General features: G+C 37.2%; 1 protein-coding gene and 1 pseudogene across 1 annotated transcript; one reads left to right on the forward strand and one right to left on the reverse strand.

Moving 5' to 3' along the window:
* Nucleotides 1–74: 74 nt before the first annotated feature.
* On the reverse strand, nt 75–1,408 carry LOC122890497 (G2/mitotic-specific cyclin-B1-like). The gene has a single exon (XM_044226151.1). It carries the CDS (start codon nt 1,406–1,408, stop codon nt 137–139), a length of 1,272 nt encoding a protein of 423 aa, XP_044082086.1. The 3' UTR covers nt 75–136.
* LOC122890290 lies at nt 1,407–13,114 on the forward strand (annotated as a pseudogene).
* The last annotated feature ends 11,812 nt before the right edge of the window (nt 13,115–24,926 follow it).

A 24,926-nucleotide genomic window follows, 5' to 3' on the forward strand; every position in this document is an offset into this window, starting at 1 on the left:
AAATCCATAAACCTCAAGATGAAAGAACATCTGTGTGAGGAAGGAGAAAAATAGAATTTTTTTTTTTTATGTACAGATGGCACATGGTGCCAATTTTATTTGCAGTTATTATAGTACTCCAACTCATGTTTACAAGTTACACCTTTGCCACAGCCTTGGCTAAATCTTGAACTAGTGCAGAATTTAGCTGTGCCAGCGTGCTGATCTTCGCGTGCTTAGATGTGGCATACTTGTTCTTGATGGTCATGTGCTTTGTAAGTCCACGATTCACTATGACTATATTCTTAGCTAGGTGTTGCATAACACTTAGAAGGGATTCTTCAGTGTATGATAGATAATGCTGTAGAGTTGGTGTCCATTCACCGTTATCAAGAATTTTCAATGCTAAGCAAAAAGCTCCTGCTGCAATCTGAGAAGGAGGAAAGTGCACCATATCGTAGTCCAACATAGTTAGTTCCATCAGGTATTTGGCCAAAGTATGTTGCTCAACATCAACCTCTCCGATCTTAGATGCTCTCCGAAGGAAATGCAGGGGTAGAGGGCGGCCCAGACCAAAATTTAAAGATCTTAGAATCTTCATTTCCATCTGTCTGATTTGGTGCTTAGTATAAGTGTTGTCAGTCACAAAGGCAAAGTCACCAATTTCTGGAGGGTACATTTCTTCATATTTGCTTGCAATAAACATGGCAGTGACACCAACCAGCTGCAGCATCTTCTTGGGCACACAATTATTCTGCATGAACCGATCAATAATGGAAACAGTCATGTATATGGTCTCCTGAAGTAACCTGAACTTCATCTGAACCTGTACTAGCCAGTCAATAAGGATAGCTCTCATGTTTCCAGTGACTTCACGACCCAGTAGGTATTTTGGCCTGATGGCTTGCTCTTCCTCAAGTTGTCTCAGATAAGCATAAATATCTTTCACATATTCACTACAAAGGTTTGGATCAGCTCCATCTTCGGCATCCACATCATTCACTGCAAGAATTACATCAGAGAATGCCTGACACAGATATTCTTCTGCAGGGGCACATCCAGATGTTTCCATTGGGCTTGGAGAGGGAGTATCAACCAAAATAGGCTCAGGCGAAAGTTTTTCTTCTTTAACGGGCTCAGGTTCTGGCTGAGGTTCTGGCACAGGCTCGGGTGCCTTCTCCAGAGGTTTAGGTAATTTTTTAGCAATAACTTTTCCAGGAACCAAAGTTTTTGCTTCCTTTTTCAGAGGCAGTTTGGCCTGTGGTTGTTCGCTGACTTTGTTACCAATGTCTCCGAGGGCTGTTCTCGGCCTCAGCCCGGGCTTGGAGGCCGCAGTCGTGGCCAGAGGCACGCGCTTTGCGCCTGCCATGCTGATCTTTGCCTTATTTTCCAAATTAATTTTTGCGTTCCTTGTGACCCGGAGCACCATGCTTCTCCTTCACCAGGCAGCAGCTCAGTGGGGAGAAGCAGAGCTCGGGAGTCACCAACCAGCCGGGGACCTGAACCCGGCGCAGCTCAACAGCCGTTCCTCTGCAGCACGCCTGAAAAATAGAATTATTATTGTCATTGGAAGTTACCATAAACTGCTTAGTCATATAGGTGACACATATCATGCTTTCTTGACACAGAGGCAAAATACAATAATGATGAATGAATATTCCATAAAAGTTGAGTATGTACATAATCTAGAGTCATTTTGCCAATAGTTTAGTTGCTTAAGTGGTAGAGGATGTAACAGAAAACTATTCTTTAATTTCAGGTTTTTACTTAGATGTCTCACAGGTGCCTCAAATTTAGAATGACCAGCACTAGACTCAAGGTTTTCCTCTTTTTCTTCCCCAAACTACTTCTTTAGTTTTGTACATCTCAACAGATGACAACCATATTTCTCAGGTTCAGAAATTTGGAGTTTTTGACTCTGCCCATATCCAATATTCAATCCAATTGCAATCTTATCTATATTACTTCATATTATACCAATTCTGTGGGGAGGCAAGAGGTTTTGTGTGAAGAAAAACAAAGAGATCCACACCAATTATAGTTGAAAAATTCATGAGGTTCTTTATTGTAAGATTTTTAAAAAAGAATTTAGGGGGTTGCCTGGGTGACTCAGTCAGTTAAGCATCTGCCTTCAGCTCAGATCATGATCTCAAGGTTTTGGGATCAAGCCCTGTGTTGGGCTCCCTGCTCAGTGGGGAGTTTGGTTCTTTCTTCACCCCTCCCCTCTGCTTGTGCTCTTGCTCATTCTCTCTATCTTTCTCAAATGAATAAATAAAAAATCTTAAAAAAAATTTAAAGTCACCGCAGTTTAAGATAATGTGTTTTATGACTCAGGCAGTGTTTTTTTATCCCTCAAAATTATTTGATCAGGATTAGTGTTACATGGAACAAACTTGGGGAGAAGCGGCTTCAGGTGTCATATTTCCTATATTCAGTAAAGTATTACTAGTTTCTGTGATACTGTAGGGACATGGAAGAGAAATGTAGGATACATGAGAATATTGTCAGGTGGGTTTCTATCTCATCAAGCAAACATTTGTGAAGAATGCTAAAAAGACCATTTCGGTATAGATTTTTTTGATGGTCATGGCATTAATTAATATTTTAATCATCATATTAAATGGCAATATGGAAGCTTAGGAAGTTTGTGAATACTCACAAAGTTGGGTGAGCTAGCCAATACACTGGGTAGATTCAAATGGAATGTAGAACTGAAAACATCAAATGATATTGTAGAGACACATTAGAAAAAAATCTACATACTTAATTCTCAAGGAAAGTGTATTGATTAAATATGATTGGGGTAGATTTGGCCTGATAGCAGAAAAGACAAGTTTGTGTAGTTACAAAAAATGCCTATGCAATATTAATCTGTATTTAAAGAGAAGTCTCGATAAATAGACTTGATAAAGAAATTTGTGTATATCATAAACATGCTCAAGGCAAAATTGTATGTCCTCTGTTAACTCCAGAATTCTCTCCACTTTTACTCAGTCATGCTATTTTTTGTTTCTCTCTAGTCAGTGACCCTCCCATTCCCAAGCCTTTGACATTTTCCTCTTCCTCAAGCCCTTCCCTCAAACCTTCCCACCTTCTCTTTACCTCCTTTTCTTCTGTCTTACTCAGGGTACATCAACTACTCTAAAAAACCACACAAATGTCTGTATTTTTTTTTTAAAGATTTTATTTATTTATTTGACAGAGAGAGATCACAAGTAGGCAGAGAGGCAGGCAGAGAGAGAGAGAGGAGGAAGCAGGCTCCCTGCTGAGCAGAGAGCCCGATGTGGGACTCGATCCCAGGACCCTGAGATCATGACCTGAGCCGAAGGCAGCGGCTTAACCCACTGAGCCACCCAGGCGCCCCACAAATGTCTGTATTAATCAGTGTAGGTATAAGCTATAATATAAAGCTCTCAAATTTCAGTGGATTAAAATAATGAGGTCACTTTTTTACCTACACAATAATTTAATGAAAGTGTTTCTTGTTGGGTAGATATCCTACTTCATTATCTAAATTCTGAGCCTAATATCTCTAGCAAAATTCTAGAATTAATTATTGAGCAGAATGTTCATAGAAGGGATAATGTTTATTCTGACATTTCTAGCATTGAACAAAGTGGCAAGCATTCATTCATTGATTTAACAAATATTTATTGAATGCCATCTTTGTATTAGCCACTGTTCTCAACCCTGGTAAAGCTGATAAACAAGACAGAAAATATTACAGTTTTCATAGTGTTTGTATTATAGTGAGGAGAAAAGGTACTAAGCACATTATCAATGAATGAGATAATACTAGGGCTCTGGAGAAAATACAACTGAGTGATATGATGGAGAATTGTGCATGTGCGGGCTAGTTCAGATTGATAGACCCTTTTGAAAATATGAGATTTTAATTGAAACCTGTCAAGATGAAGCTGACTCTACAATGTGAATGAGAGGACATACCACGCAGAGGAAGGAGTGGATGCAAAGGCTTCGAGCAGCAATCAGCTTGATGTGTTCTAGTAGCTAGAAAAGGATAGAAGATGCATTTATAGACCTAATGGGGTTGGGGTATTATAGGGCCACATAGGCTGCCTTAAGGAGTTCGGATTTTATTCTGCATGTGAATAAAAATCAGTTGAGGGGTTTCAGCAAGGAGTGATATGACTTGATTTACTTTTCTCAGAGTTGGTTCTGGCTGGTGCATGGAGACTAAATTTTGAAGAGGGCTAGAGCAGAAGCAGAAAGATTAGCAGAAGCAGGGAGTTGCAATAACACAAGCAAAAGACAATGGACCTGACTGAGAATGGTAACACTGAAAATGCATAGAAATGGACAGATGCAGGCTATGTTTTAGGATGAGCATTCACAGGACTTGATAGATTTAGATTCACCATTGAGCATCTGGATGAGTGGTAGTGACATTTACTGAGATGGTAACCTGATTTGAATATGCCAACTTTGAGGTACCAATTAAATATACAGATGGGATTATCAAACAGGCAGATGGATGTACTATCTGAAGTATGGGGGAAAGATCAGAACTAGAGCTATCAGGTTTGGGTCATTGACCTCTATGTGAAATGGCTATAGCAATCTCTAACATCCCAATCAAATAGGCAGAAAAGGGTATTCCATGCTTTGTCTGTTTCCAAGAGAGACAAAAGTTCCTCAGATTTATCCTTATACTTGTTGGCTAGAATTGCATCACATAGCACTGCCTAAGCCAGTCATTGGCAAGGGCAGTGGGATTACCATAGTTGGCTTGGTTAATCAGAACTGGCCTTTAGGCTGGGGATGGGGCCCACCTTCCCCAACATCTAAGGCAATACAGATGAGGGTGGAGGTGTGGACAAATCAAGGGAAGGAGAAAAGAGAAGGCAGATACTGGGGAGGGGCAACCAACATTCTTTTTTTTTTTTTAAATTTTTTTCCAATTTATTTATTTTCAGAAAAACACTATTCATTATTTTTTTATCACACCCAGTGCTCCATGCAAGCCATGCCCTCGACAACCAACATTCTAACAAAAGTCTGATTCAGTTTTCTCATCATTAAACAGGACAGTGAGTAACCTCACATGGTATGTGCGAGATCAACTGAGACAATGGTAATGAAAGCTTTATAAATCATAAAGCAGTATAAAATAGTTAAGTTAGTCTGAATCAGACTGTTGCTAACATTGCTCCATTTCTTTTACTCTGGGGTTGCCAGTGCTCTGGCAGTATTTCTTGTTTTGTTGCTTAAATGTTTTTTTCAAGGCTCTAGAAATGAATTGAAAATGAAAAATAAGTTTAGCTGCCCTTAACACTTTTTCTTTCCACCAGTAGATTCACATATGTTTTCCCCTTAATATGTATCACTGTTTTTATCCAACTTATACCTACAAACTCCTGCATATGAATCATCATATTATTTCAAAACTTATGAAAAGGAAGTGTTCATTAGTAAGTGTTTGCTGAACTCTGAGGCATTCATTTGCCCATTGGTAGAGAGCATCTTGTAAGAAAGTGACTTACCTGAAGTTGGCTGCTGGCCGAATTGAAATGACCATTTCTCAGTTATTAGGGGCTTGCAAGGTGGTAGGTGCTGATCAGAACATATAATGTCATCCCTGATCTAGAATACAGGAATTCCAGTTTTAATTATAGGTTTAATGCACATTGTGTTCTACTTGCTTTTCAACATTTTTATATAGATATTAACTTTTTTCACAAGTGTTTTTAGGACAAGGCACATGGCTATATTATGTATCAACATTGTTTTTAGCTGTTTGTTCACTCTATGTCTTTGTTGTATGCTAGATCCTATACTAGGGTTTTAAATAAAATAAGTCAGCTGTGCTAGACCCTATACAAAGGCTTTAAATAAAGGAAGTATGATCTTTTATTTTATAGAACATATCCATTAGTAAGGAAGACAGTCATTAAAATAATAATCACCTCTGCATCTGATATTTGTTGGGCCTGGGGCAAAAGGCCAAGTGGATGCCATGTATCGGATATTTAAATATTTAGTAGTGATAAGCTCTGACCTTGGCCCAGTTCATGTTTTCTTCTGGAACCTCAGGGCTCAAACTCTGGGAATTTCCTTGCAACTTGGAGGTTAAAGGAGACCTGCTCTCTCCCAAGTCAGTCCTTACAACTTTGACCCTGAGTGGCAACAAGGAGCTTCTGGCATGGGGCAATAAAGGTGGGTTGTGTCCAGGGTGGTGACTGAATCAGAAACTGGCATAGGAATAGACATCGTGCAGGTGCCCAGGGAACTGGGCTGGGACTCACTTTCTCATCCTCTTTTAGGCAGCTGTAGAGGAGAGGGATGGAATATAATCATTTGGGAAACCCTATCACTTTGGGTGTTCTGAGGCCAACAACTTCAAACAAGGGGGCTTCTTGCTATTCATTTCCCAGGGCAGAGGCTAAGGTTTTCTTCCTCCTCAACCAACCCAGGCTCCTTTGCTCTCAGCCTGGCATGCTTTGTCTTGGTGTATGCTTTGCATGGTGTAGCTTGCTCAGTGCATCCCTCTTCCATAATTCACTCAAAAGTAGATTGAACTCTCAACCATCTTTCTTTGGAGTCTAAAAAAAAAAAAATAGTTGGTATGTGTGGTTCTCTAAAGCAAGAGGCCTAGGATAGAATCCCTTTTACCTGGGTTTAAGTGCAGCTTGCTGGTAACCTTACACATGCATATGTAGTTACAGGCTGTGAGAAGGAACATGGAGAAAGAAGACTGAGGGCTAGCAGGGGGCATGTGTAGGAACCCCGTTTAGAGCAGTGGTGTGTGATCTATGTCAGGGGAGGCCTCTTGGAGAAAGTTTTATGTCAGCTGAGACTAGAATGTAGGCCTCTGCTGACACCTAATTTGAGCAATGTTCTCACTTCAACTAATATATTTCATGGAAAGTTAGAGAGATTGCAACTTAGGTCTTTACAAAATGTAATCCTCATGTTCAGTTTCCTTTTATAAAAGCAGCAACTGTTCATTACAAATCAAGTAATATGGACATGTAAGGTTAAGAAAAGGACTGTTTCCCATAAATCTACCTCTCAGTAAATTTGAAATTAACAATGTGATTTAATTTTCTCCTAGATTTTTTTTCTCACACATACACTAATTTTAATGTGTATATAAAATAATCACTTACTATTTTGTAATCTTTCACTGCTCCAGTGTGGGGCTCTTTTTTATTTCCATTGTAACCACCAGTTGACCAGTCACCTACTTTCCAGTTCCCAGCAGTAAGAGCCATAGGGAACTGAACATGTCCAATTTGTTCCTTTCTATGGGGTAAATAAACTGTGGGTAATTAATTGCACCTAAAACTAAGATCCATATAGTTTCTGTGTCTTTTCTGCATTAACCTGTCTCATGGCTGTGGACTTTCCAATAGGCTGGAAATAATTGCAACTTGGTTATTGTTTTCTTCCATCATCATCATCATCATCATCATTTGTTTCCCCTTCATTTTCAAAATAATACCTGAGGTTGCTGTCCTTATTCCCCTTTTAGTGTCTGGAGACCATCTTCTTTTCCTTTATATTTGAAAATACATTCAAGCCCAGTTCTGCAGGATATGGTCCACATGAAATAATGAACTCTCTCTTGGTCTTATTAGCTATTGTCTCTGTTGGTTCCAGGACTGAATTTAGAGAGTCCTAAACCTACATTCAGTTTTTGGTTTGGTCATTTATTGGTGGTGTGAACTTGGAGGGGCAATTCTACTTCTCAGTGTTCTTCTTGAAACATAGAATATCAGACTTCACTCTGTTCTCCCCTTAGGGCTATTGAACGATTACATTGAGGGGTGCCTGGGGGGTGCTGTTGGTTAAGTGCCTGACTCTTTGTTTCGGCTCAGGTCGTGATCTCAGTGTCAGGCTCATGCTCAACACATAGTCTGCTTGAGATTCCCCCGGGCCCCCACTGCACTCTGGTACTATCTCTCTCTAAAGTAAATGAATACATCTTTAGAAGCAAAAGAAAGATTACATTGAGATGAAGTATGTGGAAGGTCTTTGTAAACTGTAAAGTTTGTACCAGTGCTTTCTAGAGTAAGTTTCTGTTTTAACTTTCTGCTCTTTTAATGACTAATGACTAATGAAAAATCCATAGTCTAATTCCCTAAGAAGCACGTCCTTAATCAAACAAGACAGAAGATAGAAAAGTGTGCTTATTTGAATTCCTCCAACATGAATATGCTTTCTTTTAAATATGGAAAAGTTTTACATATGTCTAGTTTTATATATAGCATCATTTGTTTTAGTATATAGCCTAAAACTTATAAATAACCACCATACAAATATTTCCCAATTTCAAACATACCTTCTGTGTGGAAATTCTGATGGTAAGATAAAGAGAACCTGCATTTATAATGAGTAGGCAGCTGACTTTTTTTTATGGTTGATATAGAGTTATGGTCTATTATCTATAGTTTGTTACAAATAATGCCTAGGAAAGGTTTTAGGTGATTCATTAGGTGGTAATTTAAGTCCATGCATATTATTATTGTTAATTAATGATAATAAAAACAATCCCAATGTTGGTATAGGAAGAGGTGACATCAAGTTTGGTAGACTTTTCTGAGAAGGTTCCAAACACTCCATAGATTTGGGGGTTTTGTTTGAGCAGCTTTCTTGACCACTTTCATAATCCTGAAGTTGAAGCCAAGATGAGTTATTACTCATTTAATGTGTGGGCTGTTTCTTCCCCCACCACCCCTAAATGTAAATTATACAATCTCAACCTCTACAGCCAGCAATATCTGACTTTATTGCTTTCCATTTTATGAAAATTAATTACAGTTCACATTCTGACACTGAAATTAAAGAGTAAGCACTAAATCTTGTACACAACAATAGGAAATTAAGAGAACATTCTTTATTATCAAAATAACATGGTTTCTTGTTTTTCTTCTCTTAAGGCATGGGGCTGTGAGATAAAATCAGATTTAAACAAACATTGTTCCTCCTTAACTTGTGTTACCGCAACATGAAAGACAGAGTAAAACTATGATATTTTAATTAAAAAACTCCAGCTCTTCCCATTTTCTCTTGAAGGACATTGTTTTATGATAGCACTATAGGCAATGAAACTCTGTCCCTGCAGACTCTGTCTTAGTAGAGACAATAAGGGACAATAATGGACCAAATCACTGGATTCTATGAATGCCTCCAAAAGAAAAAAAATTCTGCAAAGAAAAATATAAGTATAAATGACAAAGAGGTTGAGACATATGTATGCTGTAAATATGTTCCCTGTGGTTTCCCTTGGGCCACAAATTTCACAAGGACAACAATCATATATAATATCTAGCTTTATAAGCATTTTAGAGTTAGTAAAGTATTTTCAAATATAACATTTTATTTAATAATCACAATAATCCAGTAACAAAGTTATTTTATTTACTTGTTTATTTTTATTGAAGTATAGTGGACACACGAAGTTACGTTAGTTTTAGATATGCAGCATGGTGATCGACAAGTCTGTGTGTCATGCTAAACTCACCACAAGTGTAGCTACTGCCTGTCACCATACAATGCTCTTACAATACCATGACTCTGTTCCCTGTGCTGTAGCTTTTATCCCCATGACTTACTCATTCCATAACTGGAAGCCTGGATCTCCCACTCCCCTTTACCCATTTTGCCCATCCTCCCACCCCCTTTTCTCGGGCAACCATCGATTTGTTCTCTGTATTTATAGGTCTGTTTCTGGTTTTTGTTTGTTTATTCTTTTTTTTCTTTTGGGTTCCATATATAAGTGAAATCACATGGTATTTAATGTTCTCTGACTTATTCCACTTGGCATAATACCCTTTAGGTTCATTCACGTTGTTACAAATGGCAAGATCTCATTCATTTTTATGGCTGGGGAATATATCTATGTATATATATATAATATATCATATATCCATATATATGATATATTTTCATCTATCCAGTGGACACTTGGGTTGCTTCCATGTCTTGGCTACGTAAATAATGCTGCAGTAAATATAGAGATGAAATATTTTTTTGAGTTAGTGTTTTCATTTTCTTAGGGTAAATATCCAATAGTGGAATTACTGGATTACATGGTATTTCTATTTTTAATTTTTTGAGGAATCTCTTTACAGTTTTCCACAGTGGCTGCACCAATTTTCATTTCCATCAATAGTGCACAAGGGTTCCTTTTTCTCCACATTCTTGCCAACACTCTTAACTTCTTGTCTTTTGATTCTAGCCATTTTGACAGGTGTGAGGTGATATCTCATTGTGGTTTTGACTAGAATGTCCCTAGTGGTTAATGATGTTGAGCACCTTTTCATATGTCTACCGGCCATCAGAAAGTTTTTTTTTTTTTTTAATATATCAAGCAGTTGTGTTTACATAATACAAGTCAGTAGTTTTCAAATATTTTATGGCCACGAATCCAATAAAAAACATTATGAGAAACTCCAATATGTAAAACTCCAATATATAAAACACATAAAAGTGGGGGTGAAAGGATAGAAGCTGTCAGGCACCTGTTCACTCAATTTTTCCTATTCTTAGCTACTTTTTTTTTGAGGCACTTCTGTAGCAATCCATGGAGCATAGTTTGAAAACTGATGGCATAAAATTTAAAGTGTTCAATAAATGTTGTTCAAACAGCATTCACTGAGTCCTTCCTGTATACAACCATATAGTTATTGAGAAAGTTCTGTCCTTTTCTGTCACTGGTCCAGTCTCCTTCTGATAATAAACAGAGGGCATGTCTTTGAGAGGCTCTAAAATAAGCATGACACTGGCGTCTGTTTTTGCCTTCCTAGCTAAAAACTAAAGATGAGACCAAAAATCCTTGACAGGTTTTATTCCCACCATTATGAAGATACTGCACTAGATATTTACACAATTTAGGGCAGTGCTTTTAGTGTGTGTTGAAATATATCAGTACGGCATCTTGATACTCTTATGTTCAAAGGTATATTGATATTTGCCAGCCCAAATAAGTCAATGTTAGCTATATTTCATGAATCAAGTGGTGGTAACTGCAAGTTCTCTTGCAGTGTAGCTGATCATCCATGTGACCCTCCCACTGGGGAATACAATGCGTTGTAATGTTTCTGAGCTGCCAGGTTTTGAGTAACAGAACTTTTTTTTTCCCCTCAGCAATATTCATTGATATTCATCTGACATTTTGGATAAGTAGTCTGAGTCAAAGATTATGGCTAGAAACCATCAAATGACCTCAGTTCTGTCTCCATGTTGGAATTACAATAGCTACTCTCCATAAATGAGTCTATGGGTTTAAATTCATTTAATTAATCCAAGTAAATCCATTATTTTCATTTAGTGTCTGCCATGTGTCGAATGCTATGCTAGCTGCTGCAGTAGTCAGTGAACAGAAGAGACATATACCCTGTCCTCTGTGAGTTTAGAGTCTGGTGAGGAAGCCATATAAATAAACAGACAGTTACCTGTGACTAATGTGAAAAATCCTTTGAAACAGCACAAGGTTGTAAGTTAAGATACTTTGAGGAGGGATTTAAGTCTTAGGAAATGATATTAAAGGAATTGGTGTTAGATACATGCAAAAATGGTAGGTATTGGAAAGGAACTTCTGGAATAGCAGAGTATGGTGCTAGCTAAGTCCTTTTCTCAAAAATCAATGGAAGAACTGGATGAATCTTTCAAAAACATCCATTTAAGGACTCTAGAAATTGACCATAGATATACAACAAATTTAGAAACATTTATCCAAGAAAAACAACTCAAATTTAAGTAACAATAGGGTTTTAGCTCTTCAGCTCTATTGGTATAGAGGTTCTACCAGTGTAGGGTAAGGTGTAGGAATTACTTGAGGAGGCTGACTTGATTTGGAGCAGGTGCATGTGAATTATAAACAGTAGCAATCTCAGTGGCAATCAGAGAATTCCAGCTTCACAGCTAGCTTGAGTTGTCATTGAGTTGGGTGGGGTAAGCAACAGACCAACACACTGGCTAGAAATTAAATAGGGAGATCTGGGTAAATGAGGTAGCCACCGTGAGCCTTGATAAGCTCTCACATATCCCTGGTGGTTTTGAGGATGCATGCTCATAAAAGGCTATGCACATTCCTAAGAGAGAGGAGAAAAGGCCTAGTTATTGTACTGGCCCCTGGCTCAATGTGAAGCCTAGAGAATGCTCAGGGGAGACATCTGGAGACCCAGCAGAAAGCAAAAGCAGGATAAATTGACTGAACTTTGAAAGTAATTTTATCTCTTTATGAATATTTTAGTCACTGTGTCATGCCTTCCTATAATTTTTTTCCAGCTTTGTCAAGGCATAATTGACAAAAATTGTACAAAGTATATTTTCTGGGCCAGTGCTATTAAATAAAAAAATCAACAACTGAAGAAATTTTGGAAGTATAGGAACCTGTGGAAAACAAAGAGGAAACACATCCAGGTGCTTGAAATGGAGGCATGGGCTGAAGGAAGATGGCAGCTCTCCTGTGATGGCATTGCTCACACCAAGCAAAGCTGCAGTGGGGTGACTTTTGTGATGGCTCTAAGAAGTTAACTGGCAAAATTTCTTGGACAGCTTCTATGGAGTGGGACACACAGTGGGTGAGTGGGTTCTCACTGCTTGACCCTACAGCCCTTGGGGGTGAGGAACCGCCGTCAGGCTCACAGAAAGGCAGTCTGTGCCTATAGCACAAGAGGTACACAGTGTCCCAATGTGCACAGTGCCATACTGTGCTCGCTGAATCTGTGCAACTGGTATGGGACTCTCATGGTCCCTCAGGGATGTGGTCTTCTCCAGAGTAACAAATAACCTGGTTTGGGAAGCTCCCTTCCTAGCTGGCGTTGAAACTTTGTTCAAAGGTGGCCCTTAACAACTTTTTATTCTGTACTTCCTATGGGATTCTTTTGGTTTCCATTTGTATTTCATTTGTATTCCATTTGTGTGTACCCACACCACCCTGGCTGCCTTCAGAGGTCATTTCTGCCTTTCTAATGTCAAATTGGACTGCTATCTCTTAAAAACAAAAGCTACAGCAAATGCATCTGAGATGGATATTTACAACTTCTTTCTGCCTGAAAAGGTTGCAGAGCAAGAGAAGATAATGTTAAAGCCTACTCACTTAAATTCATGGATGAAGATTCTGAAGGAAGTAACTCCTGACAGCCCAAGCCAGAAAACTGATTGAGAATCAAAACTTAAGTACCAGGGTCAGGCCTTATTACTATCTTCAATAACAGGTGCTGTTTGATCAATTCTCAAGAAAGATCGGCTTCAAGAATGGGTGAGAAATGTGGTTTATTATGATTACCTCTAGGCTGATTTCCTAAATGCTTTGTGAAGCTGTTTCTAGAAGATGAAAAACTGAGGAGACTTCTGTCCTGGTTTTGGAGCTGTTTCCCTTAAGAACATATTTTAGCTTGTCATTTTCATAAGTACTTATTTCTGAAAATGTTTTTTACTGTAAATTTAGGTTAAGAGGCCATGTCCCATGAATGCTGTGATATAACGATGCATGCTTGGTTGTTATGAAAATAGAGTTGTATGTAATGTGGAAAAAAAAAAAGAAAAACATCTAAGTAACCCATGGGCCAAAGAAGAAATCACAAGGGAAATTGGGAAATAATCTGAATTGATTGAAATTAGAAACACAATTATGGTATAGCTAAAACAATATTCAGAGAAAATTTTATAGTGTTAAAAACGTATATTAGTAAAGAAGAAAGATCACAAAATATAACTTAAGGGACTAGAAAAAGAAGAGAGCCAACTAAATCCAAAACAAGTTGAAGGAAGGAAATAAAACATCTATCAAAAAATGGAAAACAGAAAAACTATATAGAAGAAATCAATGAAAAAGTTGGTTCTTTCATAAGAAAATTAAAAAAAATTGCCAAACCTTTATCAAGAAAGACTGAGCAAGCAAAAAAGAGAGAAGACTCAAGGAAATCAGGAATAAAAGAAAAGAAACATCACTACTATCCTCACTGAAATGAAAAAGATTGAAAGAAAATCCTATGAACATCTTTATACTAATAGATCAGAAAACTTAGTTAAAATGATCAAATTCTTAGACACAACTATCAAAAATGACATATGAAAAAATAGAAAATTTGAATAGAAAATCTGAATAATACCAAAAGTATTCCCACAAAGATAAGTCCAGGTTCAGATGGTTTCACAGATGAATTTTATCAAATAGATAAAGAATAAAGAATACCCATCATTCCCAAGCTTTTCCAGAAAATAGAGAGGTAAGGAACACTTTCCAACTCATTTTATGAATTGAGAATTATTCTGATATCAAAGATATCAGACAAAGATAGTACAAGGGAAAAAAAAACCTATGTACCATCATAATTTGTGAATGTAGATACAAAAATTCTCAAGATAATATTAGCAAACAGAATACAGCAATGTATATAAAGGTCATATACCATGACCAAGTGGAATTTATTCCAGAAATTCAAATCAGATTTCACATCCATAATCAACTTTAGTGTAATTTACCATAGCAATACAATAAAGGACAAAAGTGACACAATCATTTCAATTGGTGCAGAAAAAGAATTAGACAAAAGTGAATATCCATTCATGATAAAAACTCTTAACGAACTAGGAATAGAAGGGAACTTTGTCAATCTGATAAAGGACGTTTATAAGAAGTTTACAGCTATCTCATACTTAATAATGAAAGACTGGATGCATTCCTTCTAAGATCAGGAACAAAGCAAGCATGTCTGCTCTCACTACTTTTATTCAGAATTATACTGGATATTCTATCCAGTAGAGTCAGACAGGAAAAAAAATACATAAAAGCCATCTAGATTGGGAAGGAAGAAGTAAAATGCTCTTTGTTCAGAATGACATGATCCTATATGTTTAAAATCCTATGAATATACAAAGAAACCTCTTGCATGAAAACATGGAGTTGGTCAATTAGGACAGTTAGACAAACTGAAGGTAACACTCAAGTCTTTGCTAACCTAGCAAGCAAGAGGCAAAATTAGGCACATGCTCTCAGTGTTCCATTTTCTTCATGGAATGGCCCTGGACAGGGGTCAGGTGGATGGAGTACAAATGGATCCTGCTTCTTCATGGACCCTTGACTCAGGAGAAAGGGGGAAAGGAGAAGGTAAAGAGCGAGGAATAGAAGGGCACTAATGTCAAAATGGCCCCAAGTGCCCCAGCGAAGGCCCCTGATAAGGAGGTCTCAGAAAAGGTACAGGGAAAGTGAAGTGCCTCATTCTAGGTCCCAATAAGGACACTTCTCCATGGAAGTACCTTGGTTAGGAACAGATAGGCATATGAGCATGGCTAGCTCAGATTGGGGAACTGAGTTTTTGACTGCAGGATTGAGAAAACTGCAATGCACTGGCTGTATACTAAGTTTGGTATGAGAATGGAAGCTGCCCTCCTCGAGGCCAGTCAGACAAAGTCTGTAATTGTTCATGGTTCAGACTAAAAGATCACATATGAGATTTTGACCTACAGTCAGAATCCTCAGAAACTATAACTAAGAAATGAGTTCAGTCAGGTTATTTGATACAAAACTCAATTATATTTCTATGTAGTATTAATGAATCCTCCATAAATGAAACTAAAGAAATAATTACATTAAAAATAATATGAAGAAGAATAAAATACTTCAGGATAAATTTAATAAAAAGAGGTACAGATGTGTACACTAAAGACTGTGAAACAGCTGAGAAAAATTTTAAAAGATTTAAATAAATCATGAGCTATCCCATGTTCATGAATTGGAAGACTCAATAATGTTAAGATGGCAATTACTCCTATATTGACATACACAATTCAGTGCAAAAGCTATCACAATTCCAGCAGGCCCTTTTCTGCAGGAATTGACATATTCCTGTGTAAAATTCATACATAAAATTCATATAAAAATGTAAAGACACAGAATAGCCAAAAAAATTTTGAAAGAGAACAAAGTTGGAGGACTTATGATTTCCAATTTCAAAATTTACTACAAAGTTCAGTAATCAAAATGGTGTGGTACTGGAATAAGGATAAACCTATCAATGGAACAGATTTGAAAGTCCAGAAATAAGCCCTTATATTTATGGTCAGTTAGTTTTGACAAAGGTACTAAGCCACTTAAGTGTAGGTAAGGATAGCCTTTTCAAAAAATGACTGTGAAACATTTGGATACCTACATGCAAAAAAGATGAATTTAGAATCTTACCTCCCACCATATAAAAAATAAGAATCAATTCAAACTGGATCATAGATTTAAATGTAAAAATAGAATTATAAAACTGTTAGGGGCTCCTGGGTGGCTCAGTGGGTTAAAGCCTCTGCCTTTGGCTTAGGTCATGATCTCAGTCAGGGTCCTGGAATAGAGCCCCACATGGGGCTCTCTGCTCAGCAGGAAGCCTGCTTCCTTCTCCTCTCTCTCTCTCTCTCTCTTTCTGCCTGCCTCTCTGCCTACTTGTGATCTCTTGTCTGTCAAATAAATAAATAAAAATCTTTAAAAAATTATAAAACTGTTAATGAAATCATAGGAGAATAGTTTTGTGATCTTGGGTTTGGCAGTGAGTTTTCAGATATAGCACCAAAACATAATTCATAAAAGAAAAATATTAGTAATTGAACTTTATCATAATTAAAATCTTTTGTGCTTCAACCATGAGAGACTATGGACTCTGAAAAACAATCTGAGGTGTTTGAAGTGGTGGGGGGGTGGGAGGTTGGGGTACCAGGTGGTGGGTATTATAGAGGGCACGGCTTGCATGGAGCACTGGGTGTGGTGAAAAAATAATGAATATTGTTTTTCTGAAAATAAATAAATTGGAAAAAAAAATCTTTTGTGCTTTAGAAGGGAACTGTTAAGAAAATGCAAAGGCAAGGCACAGGAGAGAAAATTTTTGCAAAGCATATATTTGATAAAGGACACTCATATCTGGAACATATAAATAAATTACTCTTATAACTCAATAATCAGGTGACAAAACTAAAGTAAAACAAAAAGGAGCTAAATACTTGAAGTTTTTTCACTAAAGAAGGTATAACAAGTAGCTAATAAGCACATGAAAAGATGCTCAACATCAATAGTTCTAGAAATGCAAATTAAGACTATTATGAATACCAATGTACTAGATCCACTATAATGACTATAATCAAAATGAGACAATATCAAGTGTTGGTGAGGATGCAGAGAAACTGGAATCCTCACACACTGCTGGTGGGAATATATGATGGTAAGGCCACTTTGGAAAACAGGTGGGCAGTTTCCTAAAAAGTTAAATATTAATTTATCATACAACCCATAATTCTACTCATAGGTAACTACCCAAGAGAAATGAAAACCATCTATTCACACAAAGATTTTTCCATGAATATTCATGGCAGCATTAGTTATAATAGTTTATTTGGAAACAATCCAAAAGACCAACAACTGGTGAATACATGAACAAAAGTGATACATAAAATGGATATTGTATTTAGTAATAAGAGGGAACCAACTACTGATACATGACACAACATAGATAAACGTCAAAAATATGCTGAATGACAAAAGACACAGAAGACTGCATACTTTATGATTCTGTTTGTATAAAAAGTCCAGAAAATGCAGAAGCAGTGAGCCGATTATTGGTTCCTGGAGCCGGGCATGGGAACGGCAATTGAGTGCAAACTGCTGATATTAGTGAGTTGATCAAAATGTTCAAAACCAGATTTTGATGATGGTTGCAGAATTCTGTAAATTTACTAAAAATCATTGAATTATATACTTAAAGGAGAAAAAAATAAGTATTGGTCATGTGAAGATATGAAAGGCAGAAGAATCAGAACCACAAGGAATGGTGTTTGCAAAGGCTAGGAGCCAAGAAAGTACTTTGTTAAGTTTTAGGCTCTAAAAGAAGTATAATATTGATTATGCTTAAAGTACAAGGGACACTGAAAAAGTAAAAGAACAGATTATGAGCCTTATAAGCCCAGTGAAGAAGAACAGACTTTATCCCCAAAACCACAAGGATCCTTCAATGGGTTTGTATACGTTTGATTCTTGAATAATGCAGGGGTTAGGGGCATCAACCCCCTTGCAGTAAAAAATCCGCATATAATTTTTGGCTCCCTCAAACTTTACTACTGTTGACCAGAAGCCGTACCAATAACATAAACATTTGATTAACATGTATTTTACATATTAAACATGTTATATACTATATTCTTACAATAAAGTAAGCTAGAGAAAAGAACATGTTATTTTAAAAAATCATGAGGACGGGGAAATACATATGAAATACTATGCTATATTGAAAAAAAATCTGCATAGTAGCAGACCCACTCAATTCAAACCTGTGTTGTTCAAAGATCAACTGTAGTTAGATTTTACAATACAATTTAGAGAAAGAACATGATTGTAGTAATTATTTAAGTAAATGTGTTAAGAGCAAGTAAATATAAAAGCTCAATCTCCAGATGTATTGTGATTTTACAACTTTAAAAATTAAAAAAAATTCTTTTGAGTATGAATAAGAGATTCCAAAAGAATGAAATTAAAACTCTCAGTTTCAGTTCCTATTTTATTTTTATTAAAGATAAGTATCTCTGTTGGTTAGCTACCGGTTGACTGTTAATCCAAAGCATAATTTTTGCAAGAAGTCAAGTTAAACACTTTACTGTATTGAAAAACTGAATTATTTAATTTCAAAAAGAATTAAAATATTTCAAAGAAACATCCAATTGAAAATATCTCCTTGTTCAAAATTGATGATAGAGGCTGGTAACTTTGTCAAAAGAAAAGAATTATCATATATATATAATATGTGTTATATTTTAAAATATATACCTGTTATTTGATACATCAGTACCAAAGACACCAAGTCAGAGCATGTTTGTCACACAAAAACCTGGCTGAATTTAGATTTGGGATGTGTTTTTAACTTTTTGGTTCTTGAAGACTTAAAACTATAAATAACATTTTATAAATCTTAAAATTTTTTATTTTCACTGTGAATTTTTAAGTGTAAGTCTCATTTCAGTTTCAAAAGAGAAAAGGAAAAATGAGCAGCATACTAAGAATTAGTGAAGGAGTAAAGCTCTATGTGAAGATGTGAATCCTGACATCAAGTTACAGAATCCATTTTTCTTCCCCCTCCTTCTCATCAAACCTGACCTGCTTCCATAAAGCACTATTGTCACCTGACTGGTAGTTGTCAGATTTCCTCTAAGTCAACTTTCATCCTCAACTCCATCTTGGTTTTTCTCTCACCTATGATCCCTCGTCTCTCTAGAGTAAAGGCAACCATGCTGAATAAAAGCAACAGGGTGATTGTGTGATGGGGACCAGTGGTTCCCAGACACTGGGTTAAGAGGCCACCAAATTGATTTCACTTGAGAGCAAATTCAGATCTGAACCCAGTTTTTCAGAGGTGAAAGAGATCTATTGATTTTCGTCACAGTCAGTTTAAAACTGAAATGATCGCCATTTTAACTGTGTCGGACTTAACAGATCTATTGGAAATGAGTATCATTGCCACTGGAAGCTGTTTTTCTTGCGACTGAATTCTATATTGTACATCTTAGATGAAAAATAAAGTAATAAGACAATGAAAAGTAGCTGGGAAATTCTGTGGTGGCTATTATTTACCTCTCCAGGTAAATGAAGCAGAGCAGGGAGGGAGAACAGTTAGTTTGCAGGAATGTCTATAATATCTGAGTCCTCCCTCAGTGGAAACAAGTCATCCAAACCACTGGCAGATCAGATTATGAGACTGAAATCATTCTGTACACACCTCAAACATGTTAGGTTGTTGAAGTTCTTGAAAAGAATGAGCCCTCCCAGGGTATATGGAAGAAGCATCTCTGAGAGTTGTAGGTTTTAAGGAATTTCTTTGCAGAATTTAGTTTGGACCTTAATATTGAACTTTAAACAACCATGTCAAGTAAGTATACACAAATATTAGACTGTTTCTTAAAAGTATAAATAGTATTATGATGTTTTTGAATGAATCTAAATTTCATTCATAAAAATTACATTTCTATGTTAGCCCTTCCTCTAAGAAAATGTTAGTGTGAAAACGACTTGATAGCTCTTCAGTTGGTTGGTGTTCACAAGTGGCCATCCTTAGTTTCACCACTTGAGAAGTTTTTTTTGGTTGTTTCCTGGAGATTTAAATTTTCATAAAGTCAGTCTTTACCTAGAGAAAATATTTATTGTCTTGGTGTTTTGTAAGTAAACAAATAGAATTAACCGTTTTCTAAAAAAAAAATTGAGCTCTGTTTCCTAGAGAATTCCAATATTAAACCATTCTGATAACTTTGTAACACCCTTTTTATACAAGCAATGAATCTGTTCTTTTGATTATTAACAGATGATTTTTTTTTGTTGTTGCTATAAGCTCCCCTTTCTATTCATCCTCTTTTTTCTCTTTTTTAAAGCATTGTCATCATTACCACCATCATTTCCTCATCACTCTACATTTTTTAGTCACCACTTTATAAAGATATTTGTACATTTGTATGTACATTTGAGTGTATGTGTGCGTATATGTGATACATTAAAATATATGTACATTACTGCCATTGGTGTGATCACCGTCTGGGTGGTAGTTGCAGTGGTGGTAAGCATAGGGAAGGGAAATAAAATCTGTTACAGTCCTTTTATCCATTAGACTTTGTTAGGCTATTTTTCTTTATGATATCTCAATCTTCACAACAGAAATGTGAGGTGTGTATTATTATTGCTCTTAACTTACCAATAAAGAAATTGTGATTCAAAAAGTCTAGGTAACTTTTTTGAGGCAACATAGTTGGATTGCCAGCAAGTCTTTTGGAATAGTAAACCTCTGTGCTTCCTCAAAACTATGCTGCTCCAAGGTATACCTGCCAGGCATTTTGAGTACAGCCTGATGTCCTGACATTCAAAGGACATACCCACCTGGCAGGATAAAGATGTTTATATCTCAGCACTTCTTCACATGACAGTGGCTTCACCACTGCAGTGTGTACATCCCTAGGTTGTGGTTGAGCGCTTTCATGGAGAAAGTCTACAATTGAATTTTGTCAACCAAAAGTTATAGTTTGAACAGTCTGGTAAATAGACCTGTTACTGAAACTGTATAAATTAAGGCAGAGCTTAACACTTAAATTTATCCAGAAGTTACAAAAACATTCCCAGGAGTAAATTAACAAGCATTAAAAATGTCAAAGCCCATCTAAAGTTCTTTATCAATGACTTAAAAGGCAGTCCTTGATCATTTGAACAGAATAATATATCTTATTCCCTTATGTACTACTTTCAGTTTATGGTTAGATTCTTGTTATTCTGAGTAGGTACAGAGCCTTTTGGAGTGATTTTTCTACATGAATAGAGTGAACAGGGAAAACTTCAAACCAGATTTTATAGCAAATGATCAGGCAAGGGATAGATTATGCCAAACCAAACATGGAAACCAGATGGATAGAAGGCTGGGTGCCATGGCTTGGTGAAAGAGTCCAGGAAAATTCATCTGGTTCTTTCTTGAATAAAGGTCAAGGTGGAATCTATAAGGTTCCAAATTTCAAAATTGAATAAGTGAAATTATATGAGATCTGCTTGGACTAGGCCAGTGTTGCTTAGCATGACCATGCATTTGTATCACCTGTGGAATTTTTAACATATCCTGAAACTCACCGCAGCTCTACAGATTTGAGGTTTTGGACTCTGTGTATTTAGAAAGCCCCTCCTCCCCAAAAAATTATGCAGAGAGAAAAGAAAGGAAAAAAAAAAGAGGATGAGGAGGAAGAGAAGGAGAAGCATAAAGCAACAGTATGAAATCAAAGAGGATAAAATGTTAACGGTAGATAATAGTAGGTAAAGGGTGGCAGTTCTCTGCTGGAGCTGGTGTGAATTTGCTTATGACTCTATCCATCTCTTTGCAACCAGTGATTTCACAATGGTAGCTTGAAATTGGCCATGATGGGAGCATTTACACCATGAAGTTGAGAAAATGCAACAAATTGGGGCTTTTCCCTTTTTTTCTGTAAAGGCCTGCTCACCAGCACACCATTGAGTATGTGGCTGCTCTTTGTAAAAATGATACTTTCTCTCAAAAAAAAACCCAAACAAAAAGACCCTAAACACTCTTCTAGTGATGCTACTACAGCCTGCCTGACATCTTTCCAAATTGAGATTTGGGAAGTACTGCACTTCCTGAAGGCATGGGCCAGATGTCTACTATATCCCAACTATATGCCCAGATATAGTCTGGTATCAGATATATGATGAACAGTAAATATTTATTGCATAAATGAATGAAATTCTCATATGAAAATATTTTATTTTACCCATGTGCTTCCTTAATTTGGGATGGATAGCAGAGACCAGGCCATAGAAGAAGATGAAAATACATTGTTAAAATTCTGTACAAAACTTCTATTCACTCCTGTGGGAAGAAGGTATTTAGCAAATGGAAAGCATAAGGTCCAAAATTAATCCCATTTTAACCTCAGGAAATGCATAAGGGAAGAAAATTCACATTACTGATTACACACTGCTACCTGACAGATAGAAATGAGATAATAAGTAGATATTGACTTCTGTTGAGGTGAACATCAAGATCTATTGACCTGAGAGGTAAATATTGACCGAGGTGAAGTCAAGGTCAATATTTGCCTCAAAGAACAGGAAATCTTAATGCTCACCAATATATAAAGGTTATATGTGAATTTTTACATACATTTTCTAGGTATAACATCATGAAAGCTCTCTGTTTTCTCAAGCAATTCACAAAAGCCTGTTTTAAAAGTTAAGTTCTGTCAAATAGTAACTTTAAGAAGAATTTCTCCTTTCTTCTCTTTTGTGACTTTCGCTGAGTCATTAGTTAAGGTGGTTTGATGTGGTCTGTTTCTGGTATAGCAAAGGTTAACAGAAACTTAATAGAACTCAAGCCTTCCCTTAGGAGGACACAAAGAACATCTCACCAAATCATCATGGTCACCAGGGACATTTCCTTGCAACTATCTTTATCAGTCATGAGCTAAAATCTTTCTTTCTGTAACAGCACATTTTTTTTTTTTAATTGTGTTATGCTAGTCACCTGTAACAGTGCATTTTAATCACAGAATCCTGAGCATTTGGTCCTGGAAAAGGATTCATCTAATTGTTGGATTCTAATTTTTCTCTTGGCTTCAAGATGAACCTATCAAAAGATGATTGTGGGCTGGTAAATCCTGACCATCATGGATCTCTAAATGAAGTTATTGTATCTGCTTCAGTGGTGGGGAACAAGGGAGGGAATCGTTGAAGGATTGGAGCATTTTCGTTGCTCTTCTCCTCTGTTCCTTGGAGAAACTTCCAACACTCCAGCCAGAAACTTGAAACCATATGGAACCCAATAACCAACAACTGCTAATTTCCCTAGTACTAGAGTGCTCAGCCCAGGCCAGGAGGGAGCTCCTTCACAAACTCAATGACTGCAGTCACCCCCAGGTTACCATAACCTAGTGCTGCCTTTACTGAGGTAAGTATCGTATAATATCAAGCAATTTGAATGGAAGCATTTTTACCAAGCTTCCATTGTTGTTCTGATCATTTCTTCTCAACCTAACCTTCAGACTAAGAAACAAAATTAGAAGCGCTCCAAAGTAAATAAAATGTCAATGTATTCCAACAACACACATTTGGTGTATCAGCTCCCTTTGAATTCTTTTTTTTAATGATAAAATTTCTTTTTCTTTTCTTTTTTAAATTTAATTTAATTAGCCAATTTATAGTACATCATTAGTTTCAGATGTAGTGTTCATAATTCATCAGTTGTATATAATACCCAGTGCTCATTCCATCAGGTGCCCTCCTTAATGCCCATCACCCAGTTACCCCATCCCCCCACTCATGTGCCCTCCAGCAACCCTCAGTTTGCTTCCTATAGTTAAGAGTCTCTCATGGATTGTCTCCCTCTCTGATGACTCCCCATTCTGTTTTTCCTCCCTTCCCCTATGGTCCTCTGCCCTGTTTCTTATATTCCACATATGAATGAAACCATATGATAATTGTGTTTCTCTGATTGACTTATTACAGTGGGCAAACTCAGTCAGTCCCTTTGAATTCTGTTAAGCTCCTTGAGGGCAGAGACAATGCACCATACAGCTTCATTTCTCTACGAGTCTCTAAAGCTGCACTGGGGGCAGTAGCCTTTCTGTAAAGAAGTGCAGAAGGATCAAGTGAATGAGCAAACATGAAAGCCCTCCTTATTGTCTTCTTACTTACTCTCTCCTGCTACCTCAAGGCATTTACAGAAATGTCAGGAGCATGGGATTAACAGCACATATAGCCAATGTGTGGATTTTTAAATCCCCACCCATGTCCCCTCCTTCACTGGCTGGGCTCTAATATATGCATTGCCTGATTTTCATACATGCTGATTGCATAGCGATTTATTCTACAAGTGCCAAGGAGAAGAGTCACCCCTGGACTAAATGTAAAATCTTTATTCTCACCAATGTCTAAGTCATTGTTTTCTCGAGGCCGAGATCATGTGGCACACATTATTAATAGCTCTGGTCTCTCCACCACTTGACACAGCGCTCCAGCTGTCATTCTGCTCCCTGGCTCGTATGATTCTTGCACTGGTGAAGTGCCAGGCCTGGGCCTAGCCCATCAGTCACTGTCACCCACCACCCAGTGATGAATAGCCCGGCCGTCGCCGTGGCGAGGCCTGGGCTCTGATTCACACACGCCTGACTTTTACCAACTTCAGCACGCCAGCTGAGGCCTATCCCAGCTGAGGAAGGCCGCAGTGACCTGGAAATGGCACCGCCTCCACTCCCCAACACTCCCCCTCTCCTCCCCCTTCAGATTAGTTAAAAATGAAACAAATCCTAATGTGATCATGTCACTAATTATGCATTTAATTCAGTTATAAGGAGCTAATGGCTCCCTCAGTGACAGCTTTTACTGCTAAAAGGCAATTCATTCCTGAAACGGAGAAATCTAATTACACAAAATGCTTCATCCTAATCCTTTCAAAGAATAATCTTATTTGTAGACATTA

This window comes from Neovison vison, chromosome 11 (genome assembly GCF_020171115.1).
Source record: "Neovison vison isolate M4711 chromosome 11, ASM_NN_V1, whole genome shotgun sequence".
NCBI lineage: Eukaryota > Metazoa > Chordata > Mammalia > Carnivora > Mustelidae > Neogale > Neogale vison.

Bases quoted from the DNA above. Each gene is read 5' to 3' on its own strand.
- LOC122890497 (XM_044226151.1), bottom strand. From the start codon at position 1,408: ATGGTGCTCCGGGTCACAAGGAACGCAAAAATTAATTTGGAAAATAAG.